General features: G+C 43.3%; 1 protein-coding gene across 1 annotated transcript; it reads left to right on the plus strand.

Annotated features, from left to right (window-relative positions):
• Window positions 1-7,005: 7,005 nt before the first annotated feature.
• On the plus strand, window positions 7,006-14,004 carry LOC102459179 (C-C chemokine receptor type 9). The gene is made up of 3 exons (XM_075921881.1): window positions 7,006-7,249; window positions 10,397-10,457; window positions 11,446-14,004. The coding sequence occupies exons 2-3, from the start codon at window positions 10,449-10,451 to the stop codon at window positions 12,520-12,522; spliced, it is 1,086 nt and encodes a 361-aa protein (XP_075777996.1). The 5' UTR covers window positions 7,006-7,249; window positions 10,397-10,448; the 3' UTR covers window positions 12,523-14,004.
• The last annotated feature ends 610 nt before the right edge of the window (window positions 14,005-14,614 follow it).

The raw sequence follows: 14,614 nt of genomic DNA on the forward strand, positions 1-14,614 counted from the left end.
GTGATGCCGAATGACGGAGTAACGCCTGACAAGGCAACATGCATAGACTTGCATGAAAGGAAAATTCTATAAAAGATAGGGTGTCTTGTATGGTTCTTTGAGTTCCTGTCCTGCCAAATGGAGCATCAGTCCGGACTGACAAGAACCCCGCTCTCCACTCATACTTAACCTATCTGGCCGATAGGTTGGGTGAAGCAGGACGTGTGTGTGTGTGTGTGTGTGTGTGTGTGTGTGTGTGTGTGTGTGTGTGTGTGTGTAAATGCATATGCTACTTTGTTATATTATCAAGAAATGCGGTGTGTTGCCTTATCATGCTGAAAAAGATCTTGTGTGCTTCTTTTAAGCATAACATTTTGGTGGAGAATAGCGAAAGGGGGAGACATCATGCCAAACTTGTTGGATAATATCCAAAGAAAAAATCCTGCAGTATAAAATAAGAAATATTGATATATTGAATATGAAATAATCGATCAAGGTGATGCACCCCAGCCATAGAGCCCCGGGCTTAGGAATAGAAGCTTAGCGTCTTCTAGTCCCCCTGCAAGGCGGGACAGAAATGAATTTAAAGATAAAACAGGTATTTACACCCTTGACCATGGTGATAGATAGGGCTCGACAAACCAAAGCGAAATCCGCTCACCAGCCCTGCACTGCACATGCACCAGCCCCGCATTACGCATGCGCGCACCGCTGGTGAACGGGGCAACTGGCTGAAATCTACTCGCCATGGGCGAGTAGATAAACGGATTTGTCGAGCCCTGGTGATAGATATGGTTGGGGGGGAAACAGGACATGTCAGAGGGAGTCCTGTTGAAAATATCAGCTCCCTGGGTTAAAGCTGTTAGTCCTAGCTGTCTCCAGTTGATATGTGTGTTGGGTACAGTTCTTGGTGGGCATTCTTCCTGGAGGCTCTGCACTGCCCTCACCTTGGGCTGTGCCTTGAAGGCACAGTGTGCCCTTTACTTCATTGACTTTAGAGTAACTATTGGGAGGTGGCGAGGGGTTGCTTCATCATTTCCACATATCTTTGTATCCTGCAGGGGTGATAGAGAAGAGAAGCAGACATGGAAAGAAACATACCCCAGTGTGGGATAAGTTTAAATAACTCCAGTACAGGCTCTTGCCCTTTATACGCTACAGCATCACAGTCTGAGGGGTTGCTAACCTTTGATCTCTAGTGTATGTACCTACTCTGACCCACCCACGTTGACTGTCTGGCTGATCCCTGCCCTACTCAAATGAACACAGTGGGCCGTTGACTTCAGCAGCAGCTGGAATAGAGCATTTATTAGCTCTGTGAGTATCACATACTTTCTTTGTTTCGGACAGTCCTTTTTAGGACTACTGCTTTCAAGTAAATAAATGTTACATTCTCCTTTTTGGAAATAGGTGCTACCATTCGCAGATTACTGAAGCAAAGAAATGGGATTATAGATATGTTCATTCATAATGTATAGAACTAAATGTAAATACATGTGGCTGATACAATGCTATCTACAAAGAGCAACATGGAAATGTATAGCTAATTAGCAACACACTCATCTATGTTAATTGGGAAAGGATTCTTTTAACTAGTTTTCTAATTTCTAGTTATTAATTATGCCACAGGTCACCTCCACGTAGACCAGCAGTGGGCAAACTCAAGCCCATGGGTTGGGTCCAGTTCGCAAAGGTTATCTCCTGGTGGACTGCTGCATGTAGTTCCCATTGCCTCCATGTTGCTGTTCCCAGCCAATGAGAGCTGCAGAAAGTGGTGTCACACTCTGGGGCATGTTTCTTTCCATGTTTTCTTCTCCTGACTATCACCCTGCAGGATACAAAGATATGTGGAAATGATGAAGCACCTCCATCCTCTAATAGTTACTCTAAAGTCAATGAAATAAAGGGCACACCGTGCCTCAAAGGCACAGCCCAACGTGAGGGCAATGCAGAACTGGACTGCCCCAGGGCGCACCAGGAAGCCTCCAGGAAGAATGCCCATCAGGAATTGTCCTTACCCAACACACGTGTCAACTGGAGAAAGCTTAGACTAAAACTTTAACCCTAGCAGCTGATAGTTTCAACAGGACTTCCTCTGACATGTCCCATTCCCCCCCAACCATATCTATCACCATGGTGATTTACCCCACTCAAAGATGCAAAGGGAACAAATATCACATAACCAAACAAGTATTTATTAAACAAACACCACCACTGGGCTGTTAACATATCATATTGGCATAAAGCCAGGACCCCAAAACAATACAAGTTTGCTATTTAAACATGTCATGATGAGAAGAAATATAAAATACTCTCTCAGGAAAGGACCAAAAAGATATTGTGTGGTTTGAATTGTCCATTGTAGAGGATGGTGCAGGGTTGTACTACCTTTGTCTGCAGGCCATTTGTTTCATGCAGGCACAGTGTGCTGGATTCTCTTTTTCCTGCACTAGTTACATATCTGCTTGGATACATAAAGTACACACGTGCACGACTGCACATGGAGGAATCCCTCCTTCTTTCTGAGTATAGGTACCTTATTCAGGAATGCCAGGGATATCTGGGCCCCTTCTGAGCAACATCGACCGTACTTTAGAGTGCAGATAAAGAGAATACAAGAACATAGTCTTCAGTGAGGAAGATCAGACCAACAGCAAAGATCTCCTCCCTGCCCCCAGGGATATCTCTTTACTCCCTAACAGCTCTCTAGCCACCGTTCTTCATCTCCACTGTATGACTCCGCCCTTTGAATGGGGCTCCGTTGAAACAGGTGGAAGAGGTGTATGAGCGGAATGGCTGGCTCATGAGGGCATGCAGAGAGATGTTCTCCACCTGGATCTGAGCTTGGACTGTTCTGCAGTCTGTCTCCTGGCAAAGGAAGACAAAAGAGAATGACACAGTTAGATCAGTGACCGAACTGCAAGAACAAAACAGAAGAAGTGTCAGCAATAACATTTAAATAAGCAGAGAACATAGGTGTGAAAAGAACAGAAGTTGATGGTTTCTACCATATCTGGTGTGTATTAGCTCTAGGGCTGCCCAAGGAGCATTTCATATATGTGTGTGTATATGTGGGTGACTGCAGAGGACATAACCTCTCACAATGTGTATGCAGCTCCTTGTACTACACTGATCTATTTGAAGTAAAGCATTAGAACCAACCAAAAACGTGAACAGGTTCCAGTATAGGTCATGTACCATAAAGATGATTATTTACTTGCCTTTGGGATCTATGCTGGGAACTGTGGGATAAGTACCCAGAGGTACTATTGAGAATAGTGCTTGTGTGGATGGCGGATAGAACTGCAAGGGTTTACGACACACATAGGTGTGGCTAGTGTGAATGCATTGAGCCAGTTGTGCCTAACTCATTCTGTCTAAGTGGCCCAGTACAAAAAATCCTTTCTTGTTTATAAGTAGGTATATGGAACCCCTCTTTTAAGGCTAACTCATCCCTATGGTATCACAACTTGCACTGAAATAGGGATAAATGGTTAGATTAAGGGAATGGTGCTTATTTAACCAACTTAACTATTACACAACTTTTCTCCTTTCCTTTCTTGTCATACTTTATTATTTTAACAATCTACTAGGGGGCTGTGCCCCCTGCTTGCTGCACTTGCCAACCCCCCCTCTCACAGGGGGATAGGCAACTCTGGCTCTTGCCACAGGGGAAGCCCAGGCTCCTTCTCCCGCTCCCCCCACCTCATCAATAAGGGCCCTTCACCCTCCTCTGCTGTGCCAGCTCAGACCCCCATTCTCCTGGGTCCCCCCACGCTCCCCACCACCGTGAGCTCATCCTCCCTCCCCTCCCCCGTCCACCCGCCAGCCCAGGTTGCTTCTCCCCGCCCTTCTGTGCCAGCCCAGTTCTTCTCACTGCCACATCCATGACAGCCTGGGGCCCTCCTCCCTCCCCCCACCACCCCAAGCCCCTTCTCCCTCCCCACCCCCTGCTGTGGCAACCCAGGACTCTTTCTCTCCCTTCCCACCCCCCACCATGGTCTAATCCTAACCCCCCGTGGGTGGGGACAGGCTGTGCTGCAGCGCAAGCCAGGCCCACCTCCAACCCCCATGGGCAGGGACAGGCTGAGCCATTAGCCAGGCCTGGCTTGCCACATGGCTGCCGGATAGGGCCAAGTCTGAGCTGCACCAGGCCTGGTTTTCCCTCCGGCTGCTGAGAAAGGGAGAGGGGAAGGCTGAGGCTGTAGGCGGCTGCACCCCTCCACATGGACCCTGGGAAGGGCCAGGCTGGGGGCAGGTGGGTCTTGTTTCTGTGGGACACAGAGTGACGTGATGACATCACTCTGTGGACCTGCAGGAAAAACTTTTTTTATACGTAGAGAGATTGGTGTAGATAAATTGTCTTATATGTGACCTCACATCTGAATAATGGATACTGGTTCTAACATTACCTTTTCAGAGCAATTAGAAGTTCCTTCTAGAAATAGGATTGTTCAATGGGAAGACAGCGGGTAAGAGAAATGTATGGGCCAGTGGTAGTTATACTCAAACACTTTGCTGAGGGCAGCAGGAGCATCACAGAAGGCTCTATAAGGGGAGAAAATAATTGTTTCTCTTGTCTTGGCCCTAGACACTCACCAGCAGCAGCAAGAATCTATTTCCGTCATCACTTTTCCCTTTCCAACCAGGAAGCCAGGGAAAAGCAGCTGTGACTACATAGGGAGAATGAGTTAGCACCTCTCCCTTGACTCACTGCATCCCTGGAAAACCCACTAACAGTGGGAACAGTAAGATCCTGAAGCATTTTTCCCATATGATCATCAAAATCCAACCAGAGGCCATAAACCACACAATGACCCTCTGGAACCATCTTATTTGCCGAGTGGAGGACTGGTAAGTTCTAGTACAAAAGAAGAGCTCAGAGCCACAAGCCTATCAGCCAAAAGTGAAACAGAGAACACAGTGAGCTGTCAAGAACCACAGAATGGTTCCCCAGAATCACCAAAGAAGAGCAAAGGGCAGAAGCAATCCCAAAAGGCCTTGTCCAACCACCACTGAAGCCAATGGAAATACTCCTATTGATTTTAGGGGAGATGGAACCTTCAGAGCGCACCATTAGAAGGGCTGGTTGCAGTAATAAGCAGCACACTTATCAAGGCTATGTCTCCACTGCAGTTCTTTTTTGGAAAAAGGTACACAAACTGCAAACCACAATCTGTGTAGCATTTTCTGATTCTTTTTCCGGAAGAGGCTTTTCCGACATTTGGCCCCATGCAGATGGGCCAAATGTGGGAAAAACCTCCTCTTTTCAAAGAGCCCTTATTGCTGATAAAATGAGGAATACAGGGCTTCTGAAAGGATGTGCCCGCTTTTTCAGAAACTGATCCGAAAAAGCAGACGCGTTCCCTGGATGCGGCAGAGGTTTTTCTGGGATACCTATGGTATCCTGGAAAAACTCTGTAGTGTAGACATAGCCTGAAAGAGGTGGAGTTGATTAAATGTAAGGGGGAAAAACCCTGCATGCTTGCAAGATGAAATTGAAGCATGAACAGAAGTCTGTAAAGTCTGAACTACAGTCACAGAACTGTGACCTTTTCTTAGGACAAACAAATGAAAAGAGAAATAAGGAGCAGTACAAAATGAGGTGCATCGTTAATCTGCTAATGCTGATAGACGCTAAATCACTGCAGTCTTTCCTGGGACTTACTACCTTTTGCAGAGAATTCATGGTGGGTTATGCAAAGAAGGCAGGTCCCCTGTATAAGGTGTTAAAAAGACTGCAGTGAACTTGGACCAAGGAAGCACTAGTGCTTGGGAAAGCTTAAAAAAGTGGTTAATGGAAGCACCCACTCTGGCTGCTCCTTACAATGAATTCCCCTTTGTATTGTATCTAGTGTGAAAAATGTCTGTATTGTTAGTATGATCACTCAGGATACTGGTGCTGGGGAAAGACCCATTGTGTACTACAGTAGAACACTGACAGCTCCAGAAAGCAAACTGGGAATCTGTGAAAAAAAACTGCTCTTGCTGCTTAACGGGCCTTGTAAGTAGCCCAGGCAATCACTGGGGCAAGTGAAGTGATTGTAAAAAGCCATCATGCCCTTGGAAAATTATTAAGTTAGGAAAATTTATCCAAAGGACATGTAGAAGTAGATAAGGCCATACAGTGGGTCTTCACTCTCATAACAGAAAATGTGCAGTTAGTCACCCTGAAAGAACCTGAAATATCGGTATGGGCCTGACCTGATGTGGCCAGGAACATATTTGCAAACCTCAAAAGAAATCCAAAGTGCACCCTGTTTTTAATGCAAGTAATTGACACAACAATTTGGCAGCTCATATTACACCAAAGGGAAAGAAGTCCCTGGGGATTCGTAGCAATCTGCCTAATGGGAGACCTGCAACCCAGTGGCTCAGTATAATTATCAACATTTAATAAAATTTAACAGATTTTTTGGTTTGTAATTGCATTATTTGTTGAGGAAGAAATATACGTATATACGTTTATGAAACCTTTTTGAACTGTGCAAAAAATGGTATTAATATTTTGATTATACCCCAAACGTGGTATTAAAATAGTGTGATACAACTTACAGTTTTTTAAAAGGGGTATAAAATTGACTTCTGCCGCTCAGGTCCTGTTGTGTGCTGGGGCTGCCCTCATATATGCCCCTCTTCCCCCCGCAGGGGCAACAGCTGCCTCAGCCCACCACTGACACCGCTCCCTTGGTTGTAGCCAGAAGGAGCAGCAGCAGCCAGCGAGGAGCACAGCCCAGAGCAACAGGGGAAGGAATGTGCTGGGGAAGGTGCAGGCAGGGTCATGGGAGAGACCCAGCCCCAAATGTTGGTAAAGTCAGGTCCTTGGGCCTTGAATATTGCTGGGGCATGGGCACCATGGGCCCATATAACTCGATGCCCCTGGGCCCTAAGATTGTTCTGCCTGAGAGACTGGCCCCTGAGGTTGTTTATTCTACCTAGCCAGTTTGTTAAAGCCAAAAGACTGCTCTGCTCTATCCTGCTCCACCGCTAATCATTTGGGACTGGGTGGTGCCTCGGTGAGGTGGGGGGAGCACTAACTCACACTACAACTATATCGAAAACATCCAGCTGCGGCTAGATTTCAGTTAATAAGCCACAGATAGAAAACAACTACAGATTCATCCGCCTTGGTGGTCTATACAACCTTCTAGACCCACATTAAATGTCAGGTACTTCCCAGGGGTCGCTAATGACTTAGGAGCCACACATTCAGCTGGAACCACCAATGCAGTGACTGACAGCCTGACTCAGTCAGGAGCTGCAGACACAGGTAAGTGTCTAACTCTTTCCTAGCCTCTTCCCAGCACAAGGGTGAAGATTTTTCAGCTTATTTTCCACATGTTGCTGCAGGGGTTATTAATGTGTCTCACCTTTCTGGGCAAGCCGTAAGTTCAGTTTTTACCTCATCCTTTTGTAATGACTTTTCACTGTTTAAATTATTTACTGTCAGAAGCAATTGCTGGGGTACCCAAGGCTACTGGGGTCACCCCAGCCATGCTGCTCCTGCACACCCCAAAAAGATTTACAGTTACATTTTGGAAACCGATACTAACAGCAAACAAGACAACCATGAGCTAAATGATGCCACTGATATCCCCGGAGCAAATTGCTTTCAGCAGGATTACTATGAATCATCAGCACTGTGACTGACGTTAGAATCTGGCCCTCTGAAAAGAATTGACAGTTAGTCTCACCTGTGGGATTCCACTAGTTTAGAAGACTTTGAACAAACAAAATGCGGCAGATGGAGACCACATTGTTTATATTTGGCTCCAAAAATGACAAATGGTAGTTGAAAAAGGTCAGTTCACAGGCTTCTAACTACTTGATTCCCCCGCTCCCTCACCCCTTCAAACTGCATCATTGCTGAAAAGCGACTAAAAGATCAACTTGGTTATGATGTATTATTTAGCTCTGATTGACTTAATAGCCATCCTGCTGCTTGTCATCTCTTAGTCTCAGGGTTTTGTTGTAGGAAAATGAGTAAATCCAAATAAGTCCATTGGCTTCATTGGAATTATCTAAATTTAAACAACAATCCTCTCAGAATTGGTTATGTTCTGTTGAACACTGTAAAATAGCACCCCTTCCACATATACTGTTTGTCATTTTATAGTTTTGATGTTTATGCCTTAGAAGTTAGGTGTAGTCTAACTGATTTATGATTTCTGTGGGGATGAGGATTTCCAACCTGGAAATCCTGCCTGCTTTTAACAGTGTAAAATCTGCACCCGCACTGTAGCATTGCTATATTTTGAACATTTATTTTCCTTTACTTGGTTTCTTTTAAAAACTGAATGTATAATAATCTCAGAGGGGTAGCTGTGTTAGTCTGTAATTAAAAAAAAACTAAAAAAACCCAACAAAGAAAGTGTCTAAGGTGCTACAGGACCAAACAAAAGAATATAGATAGTTGAATTTCTGATCCCCCACGTAGATGAGGCTCATATCATACATTCAAAAGCATATAGATAGCATCATGAGCTTTCATGGACACAACCCTGTTTCTTCAGATGAGCGAAGCAAGAGGAGCCTCTTGCTCCACTCATCTGAAGAAACAGGGTTGTGTCCATGAAAGCTCATGATGCTATCTATATGCTTTTGAATGTATGATATGAGCCTCATCTACGTGGGGGATCAGAAATTCAACTAACGGCACTGGAGCATATACATAGTCATAAAAAGCAACCCATTGAATGTATTTTAATTAATGGTACTTTAGAGGACTGCATAAATCCGGAGGCCTCTGTTCTATATATTGTTTACATTTATTAGAGCATATAGTTTTTCATTACTTTACATTTAGTTGTTTTTTAAATCTTTTTTTAACCTGATTGTCAACACTCAGGTTCCATATTGAGAAGGATATACATGCAAAGATTCCATTTATCAAACCTTACTCAAAGTAACAGATACCCAATTAAATAGCCCTATGACCACAAAAGGTGGTTGGATGAGTTCCAAAATTAGAACTTTATTCTAAAAGTATTTTGTTGGGTGAACAAGAAGTATTCAAATAAGGCACGAAAAAAGAAAAGCTGAGTACATTTCTTAAAAATTTTTCTTTTGAGCTGAGTACAAGAATAAGATTTTAGACCAAAGGGGAATGCCAGTATCTATTAAAAAAGGAGATTGTTGTCTCAGTTAATATAGTGCATAGACTGGATAAGATCAGGAGAGGTTTTATTAGTCAGTACACATGAGAAACCTGTTTTTATTTTTCTTTATTTTTCATGGGAAACTATCAGTTGAAAGTTGGTCACTGCCCCTTGGAAAAAGTGTTAATGAAACATTGCTTTTGTGGTCCTCAGTTTTACATGTCAGCTCTGGCTACACAATGAAACCTGTTTGTAGTGTGACCTATTTTCAAAGATGCTAGAACAAGTGACATTCTGAACATCCTGAGTGATTTCTACTAAATGTCTGGAGTTCTATTGTACTGATCCAGTGAGTGTCTGGTCGGCTAATGGTATTTAAAGGGAAAGCTCGCTTTTAAAAGTTTGAGATTCAGTCATTGGTGCATAGCTGCACTGGTGTACTGTAAACCTTAACTGTAGGTAAGGAAAGTGATGATTTGCACTTGCTTAGTTTACCTTGTGTGAGATTTCTAAAGATAGCTATAGCACTTGTCCCAACGTTAAGAATCTGATGTGCTGTCCAAAATCTGAGAGGGACAAGATGTGGAGCATGCTTTCAGAAGTCCTAAAAGAGCAACACCGAAATGCAGAAACTACAGAACCCAAACCACCAAAAAACCCTTTCTGCTGGTGATATTGGATTCAGATGATGATAATGAACAAGAATCAGTCTGCACTGCTTTGGGTCGTTATCAGGCAAAACCTGTCATTAGCATGAATGTATGCCCTCTGGAATGGTGGTTGAAGTTTGAAGGGGCCTGAATATTTAACACATCTGGCACATAAATACCTTGCTTCGCTGGCTACAACAGTGCCATGTGAACACTTGCTCTCACTTCCAGGTGACATTGTAAACAAGCAGCAGGCAGAATTATCTCCTGCAAATTGTAACCAAACTTGTTGGTCTGAGCAAGTGACTGAACTGGAAATGGTAATGAGTGGGCATTAGGCTCTAAAGATTTGCATTGATTTTTTTGAGCACAGTTATTTTTTGTAAATAATTCTACAACGGCAAATTTAACTTCCAGGATGAAGAGTTTGCACTGCAGTACTTCAACTAGGTGAATTCGAAAACAAAAACCATTTCTTTTGTTTGTTACAGTGCAAATATTTGTGATCAGGTTAAACGCATAGGCTTTGTCTTCACTGAGAATTCTTCTGGCAGAAAATATGCTAATGAGGGACTCATTAACATAAATCAGGATCTCATTTTTACATTCACCTCAATCCTTTGAAGGCCTGTTTTAATATGTCACTTACCCACCTTGTTTCCTCTCAAGTTCATAGTTGTCTTTTCAAGACTGAATAAAGATTGGACTGCAGAAGACATTTATGAGCATGGTGAGTAGAAATGTATGACTGCTGCCTAATCTCCTTCTCACCCTTTCCCTCTTTCAGTTTGTTATAGCCTAGGTCACACATTCCCTTGGACATGTTGTAGGGCTGTGCTGTCCTGTGCCAGCTAGCACTAAACAGCTGATCAGTCATGGATGCTCCAGCCATTTCAAACAACTCCGCTCACTTAAACTTGCAGCAACGTTCAGCCAAAGGATGTTGGATATCAATTTTCATGTGGAGCTGAGACTATCACCGTACTTTGCTCTCTTATGGGTTCTTCCAGATGAGTGACTTAAAGCATATTACCATAAAACACCTCAGAGAACTAAGTATCATTGTCTGTAGGTTGTAATGGGAGATCGAGATCCTCAGCTGATGTAAATGGGCAGCAATGTTACACTGTAGTTCCACTGGTTTAACTGAGAGAAGACTCAGGTGCAGAGTAAAAGCTCAAATGCATCAAAAAAGTCACAAGAGTGACGTGTCTGCTGTGAAATTTTAGCCTTATGCCTGAGCTGGCTAGGTGCTTAGTTGCTCTCCCTTTCCTCTGGGCAGAAAGAGGAAAGTCACAAGGTTCTCCGCTACAGGTCCCTGATGATGGGGCTGGTTCTAGCCTGACCCCATCCCTGTCTAATGTAAACTGCCCTGGCTGGTGGTAGGACCTTCTGTATTGAAAGACTGCAAGGCACATCAGCTATAGCCCTTCTTGCACTTTTTGTCCTGGCACACCAATTCAACTGTGCTGGGCAGTGCAGAGTTGGGGGAGACAGTATTTTGGCTTTACATTCATGGGCAGTCATGGAATCCTCACTAGGTCATAGCTGATTTAGAGTTTTCTGGTTGTCCCAAACATTCTGAGTGGAAGAAAACATTTTGTGGGGGAAAGATGTCTGAAACCAGGTCCCAGGAAATTATTAATGAAAATTCTACCTTCACTGTTTCTTTCTTAATGATTTTGTCAGCATGTAATTAACCCGATGTTCCCCTGCAGGCCACCCAGAGTGACTTGACTAAACTGGATTATCATACGGCTTATAGTTCGGTGTCACCTCTGTACACCAATCCATTTAACCACACAGACATTGTATGTGGAAAAAATTTCATACGGCAATTTGCTCAGACTTTCCTGCCATTGTTTTTCTGGATTATATTCTGCATTGGAACAGTGGGCAATGCCTTAGTCATCTTGGTCTACTGGAAATACAGACACAGGAAGCGCACCACTGATAGATATCTGCTACATCTTGCCATTGCTGATCTGCTGCTCCTTTTCACACTCCCTTTGTGGGCTAAAGCAGCTACAAGTGGTTGGATCTTTAAGAATTTCATGTGTAAAGTTGTCAATAGCATGTACAAGATCAACTTCTACAGCTGTATGTTGTTTCTAATGAGCATTAGTTATGAAAGGTACTTTACAATAGTCCAGGAAATGAAAGCTAAGAACTCGAAGCAAAAAAGGCTTCTGCGCAGCAAACTAGTTATCTTTGGCATTTGGCTTATTGCAATAGGCTTGTGCATCCCAGAAATAGTGTACAGTGAAACTAAGCAAGCTAATGATATAATTACTTGCAAAATGACATATCCTCCCAGTGTTACACGAACCATCAAAGTTACTGTCCTATCTTTGAAAATCATAGTAGGGTTCCTCCTTCCTCTCTTTGTCATACTTACTTGTTATGCTTTTATAATCCATGCCCTTCTTCAAGCCAAAAGATCCCCAAAACAAAAATCATTAAAGATCATCATCCTTATTATCACAGCTTTCCTCCTCTCCCAGTTGCCCTACAACAGCATTTTGCTGGTTAAAACTATCAACACCTACACCATGGTCAGATATGACTGCAACACCTCGGACAACATTGACCTTGCATTCCAGATAACTCAGAGCATTGCCTTCCTTCACAGCTGCCTGAACCCTTTCCTCTATGTATTTGCTGGGGAGAGATTCCGTAAAGCCCTCTTTAAAATTTTGGAGGGTGAGACTCAGTGCAGTAGAAAGAGAAGAGAATGGAGCTCTTCTGTTTACGATAGCCAGGAATGTAACTCAAATAGGTCATCTATGTTATAAGGATAGTCATAAATCAGGGGCTCGCTCACTTTGAACATTTATCCAAATTTCTCACTCCTAGCCAACCACTGCCAAGTTCCTTTGGGGGTTAATGAGAACCTGGCTTTAGCAATGAAATTCTCTATGATTCTTCTTCCATTCTGGGGAAAAAAAGAAGGATCCCTCTCAAAGTGTGTGTGCATTTTCACTCAAGAAAAGGGCTTGATTCTGCAAAGTGCTGAGCATTTAAACTCCTACGCTTTGTCTCCACTGCAGGGTTTTTGTGCAAGAAGCTTTTTGCAGAAGAGATCTTCTGCAAAACCTTCTTGAACAAAAGCGCGTCCACATTTCAAAAGCACATCGGAAAAGCGATGTGCTTTTGTGCAAGAGAGCGTCCACACTTCATGGATGCTCTTGTACAAGAAAGCTCTGATGGCCATTATCAGAATGGCCATCAGAGCACCTGTGCTTTTTCTGATAGGCTTTTTTGCGCAAGAAACCCGTGTTGAACGTCCACACATGCCTTTTTGTGCAAGACCTGTAGCGCAAAAAGAAGTTATTCCTCGTGGGGAGATGAATAACTCTACCGGCAAAAGCCCTCTTTCCTGTTGATTTACTCGGGGGTGGGGGAGGTTGTGCAAAAATGCGCTTGAGGTGTGAACACTCCGCCGGTTTTTGTGCAAAAACCTTGTAGTGTCGATATAGCCCTACTGAATTCAGTCAGAATTGACAGAGCTCAGCACCTTTCCCCTAAGCACTCCTCACTATGTAAAATTAAGTTCTAGACTTTTGGCTGAAGGAAAGGGACAGCATTGAAAAGAAGTAGACAAATAATGTGATGCTAACTGTATGCAGACAGATAATTGAAAGAGGATTAAAAAACTATTGGAAATTCAGAATAACTGTTCATTTCACTAGAGCTAATCCAAATTGCCACCATATCGATGAGAACAGAATTTGGCTCCTGCATTGCTTTGTTATTGAGTCTTGATCTGTAAGTTATTTCGCTGAATGAAAATTTAATTTTATTCCACTTATGAAACTGATACGTTGCCAGAATGATCGGAATGAAAGTTTTGTGGGTTTTTTTATTGCAGAGAGGATCTTGTCAAATTAGCTTGATTTTATATATTTTTTAGGTCTTTGATTTTAAGGTGAATCAAAGTGCACAGTTTGTACCATACCCCATGGAATGCTTCAGTATTAGATGTTTGCTCAATGTACATGTCAATAAACATTGCATCTTATAGCATGATTTTGGGGGGTCACATCTGTAATTTTCTGTCAATATGGGCATTGCCTTTCAACTTTAAGAGCTTTGGTAAACTAGACATAGCAAACAAACTGTTATCTGGACTGATATACTGATATATATGCTGAGCATAACACAATGGTTCAGGAAGTGTATCTACCTCAGGCCTATAAGGCAGAGAGAGAGAAGGAATGAAACCTAAGTTTCAGGAACAGTTTATAGACACTCTCTCAGGCTATGTCTATACTATAGAGCGGGGGTTCCCAAAGTTTTTGACATGGGGACCAGTAAATCCATTCACGAGCTTTTGGAGGACTGGTAACACTCATTTGCATATTTGCATATTCATTAAGCAAATGATGAATATTTAAATAAGTTGTTTCTGGTCCTCTGAAAGTCCCCAGTGCCAGTGTTAGCAGAGCTTTTGATACAGTCACCCACAGTATTCTTGCCAGCAAGTTAAGGGAATGTGGATGGGATAAATGGACTAAGATGGATAGAAAGCTGGCTAGATCAGGGTTTCCCAAACTTTTTACTTTAGTTGGAACCCATTTTTTTTAGTACTGTTTTTTGCAGCCCAAAAATATAAATGCATATAAAAAAGAATAAAAAATGAATAAATTTTCAGAGTTTCACCCAGCTGCATCCTCCACCCAGCCTGGGCCAGGGCTTGGGGAACCCGGCGCCACATGGACACTCCAGGAGGCGGGAGCAGGAGCAGATTGGGGGTAGGGTATCTGGCTAGGAGGGAGGGTGCAAGGAGGGGTAGGGTTGCCAGGTGTCCTTTGCTGCGAACTGCCTGGCTGGTAGATGTGCTCAGGCTGCTTGAGTGTGTCTACCTGCCAGGCAGTTCGCAACAAC

Source organism: Pelodiscus sinensis, chromosome 2, assembly GCF_049634645.1.
Source record: "Pelodiscus sinensis isolate JC-2024 chromosome 2, ASM4963464v1, whole genome shotgun sequence".
Classification (NCBI taxonomy): domain Eukaryota; kingdom Metazoa; phylum Chordata; order Testudines; family Trionychidae; genus Pelodiscus; species Pelodiscus sinensis.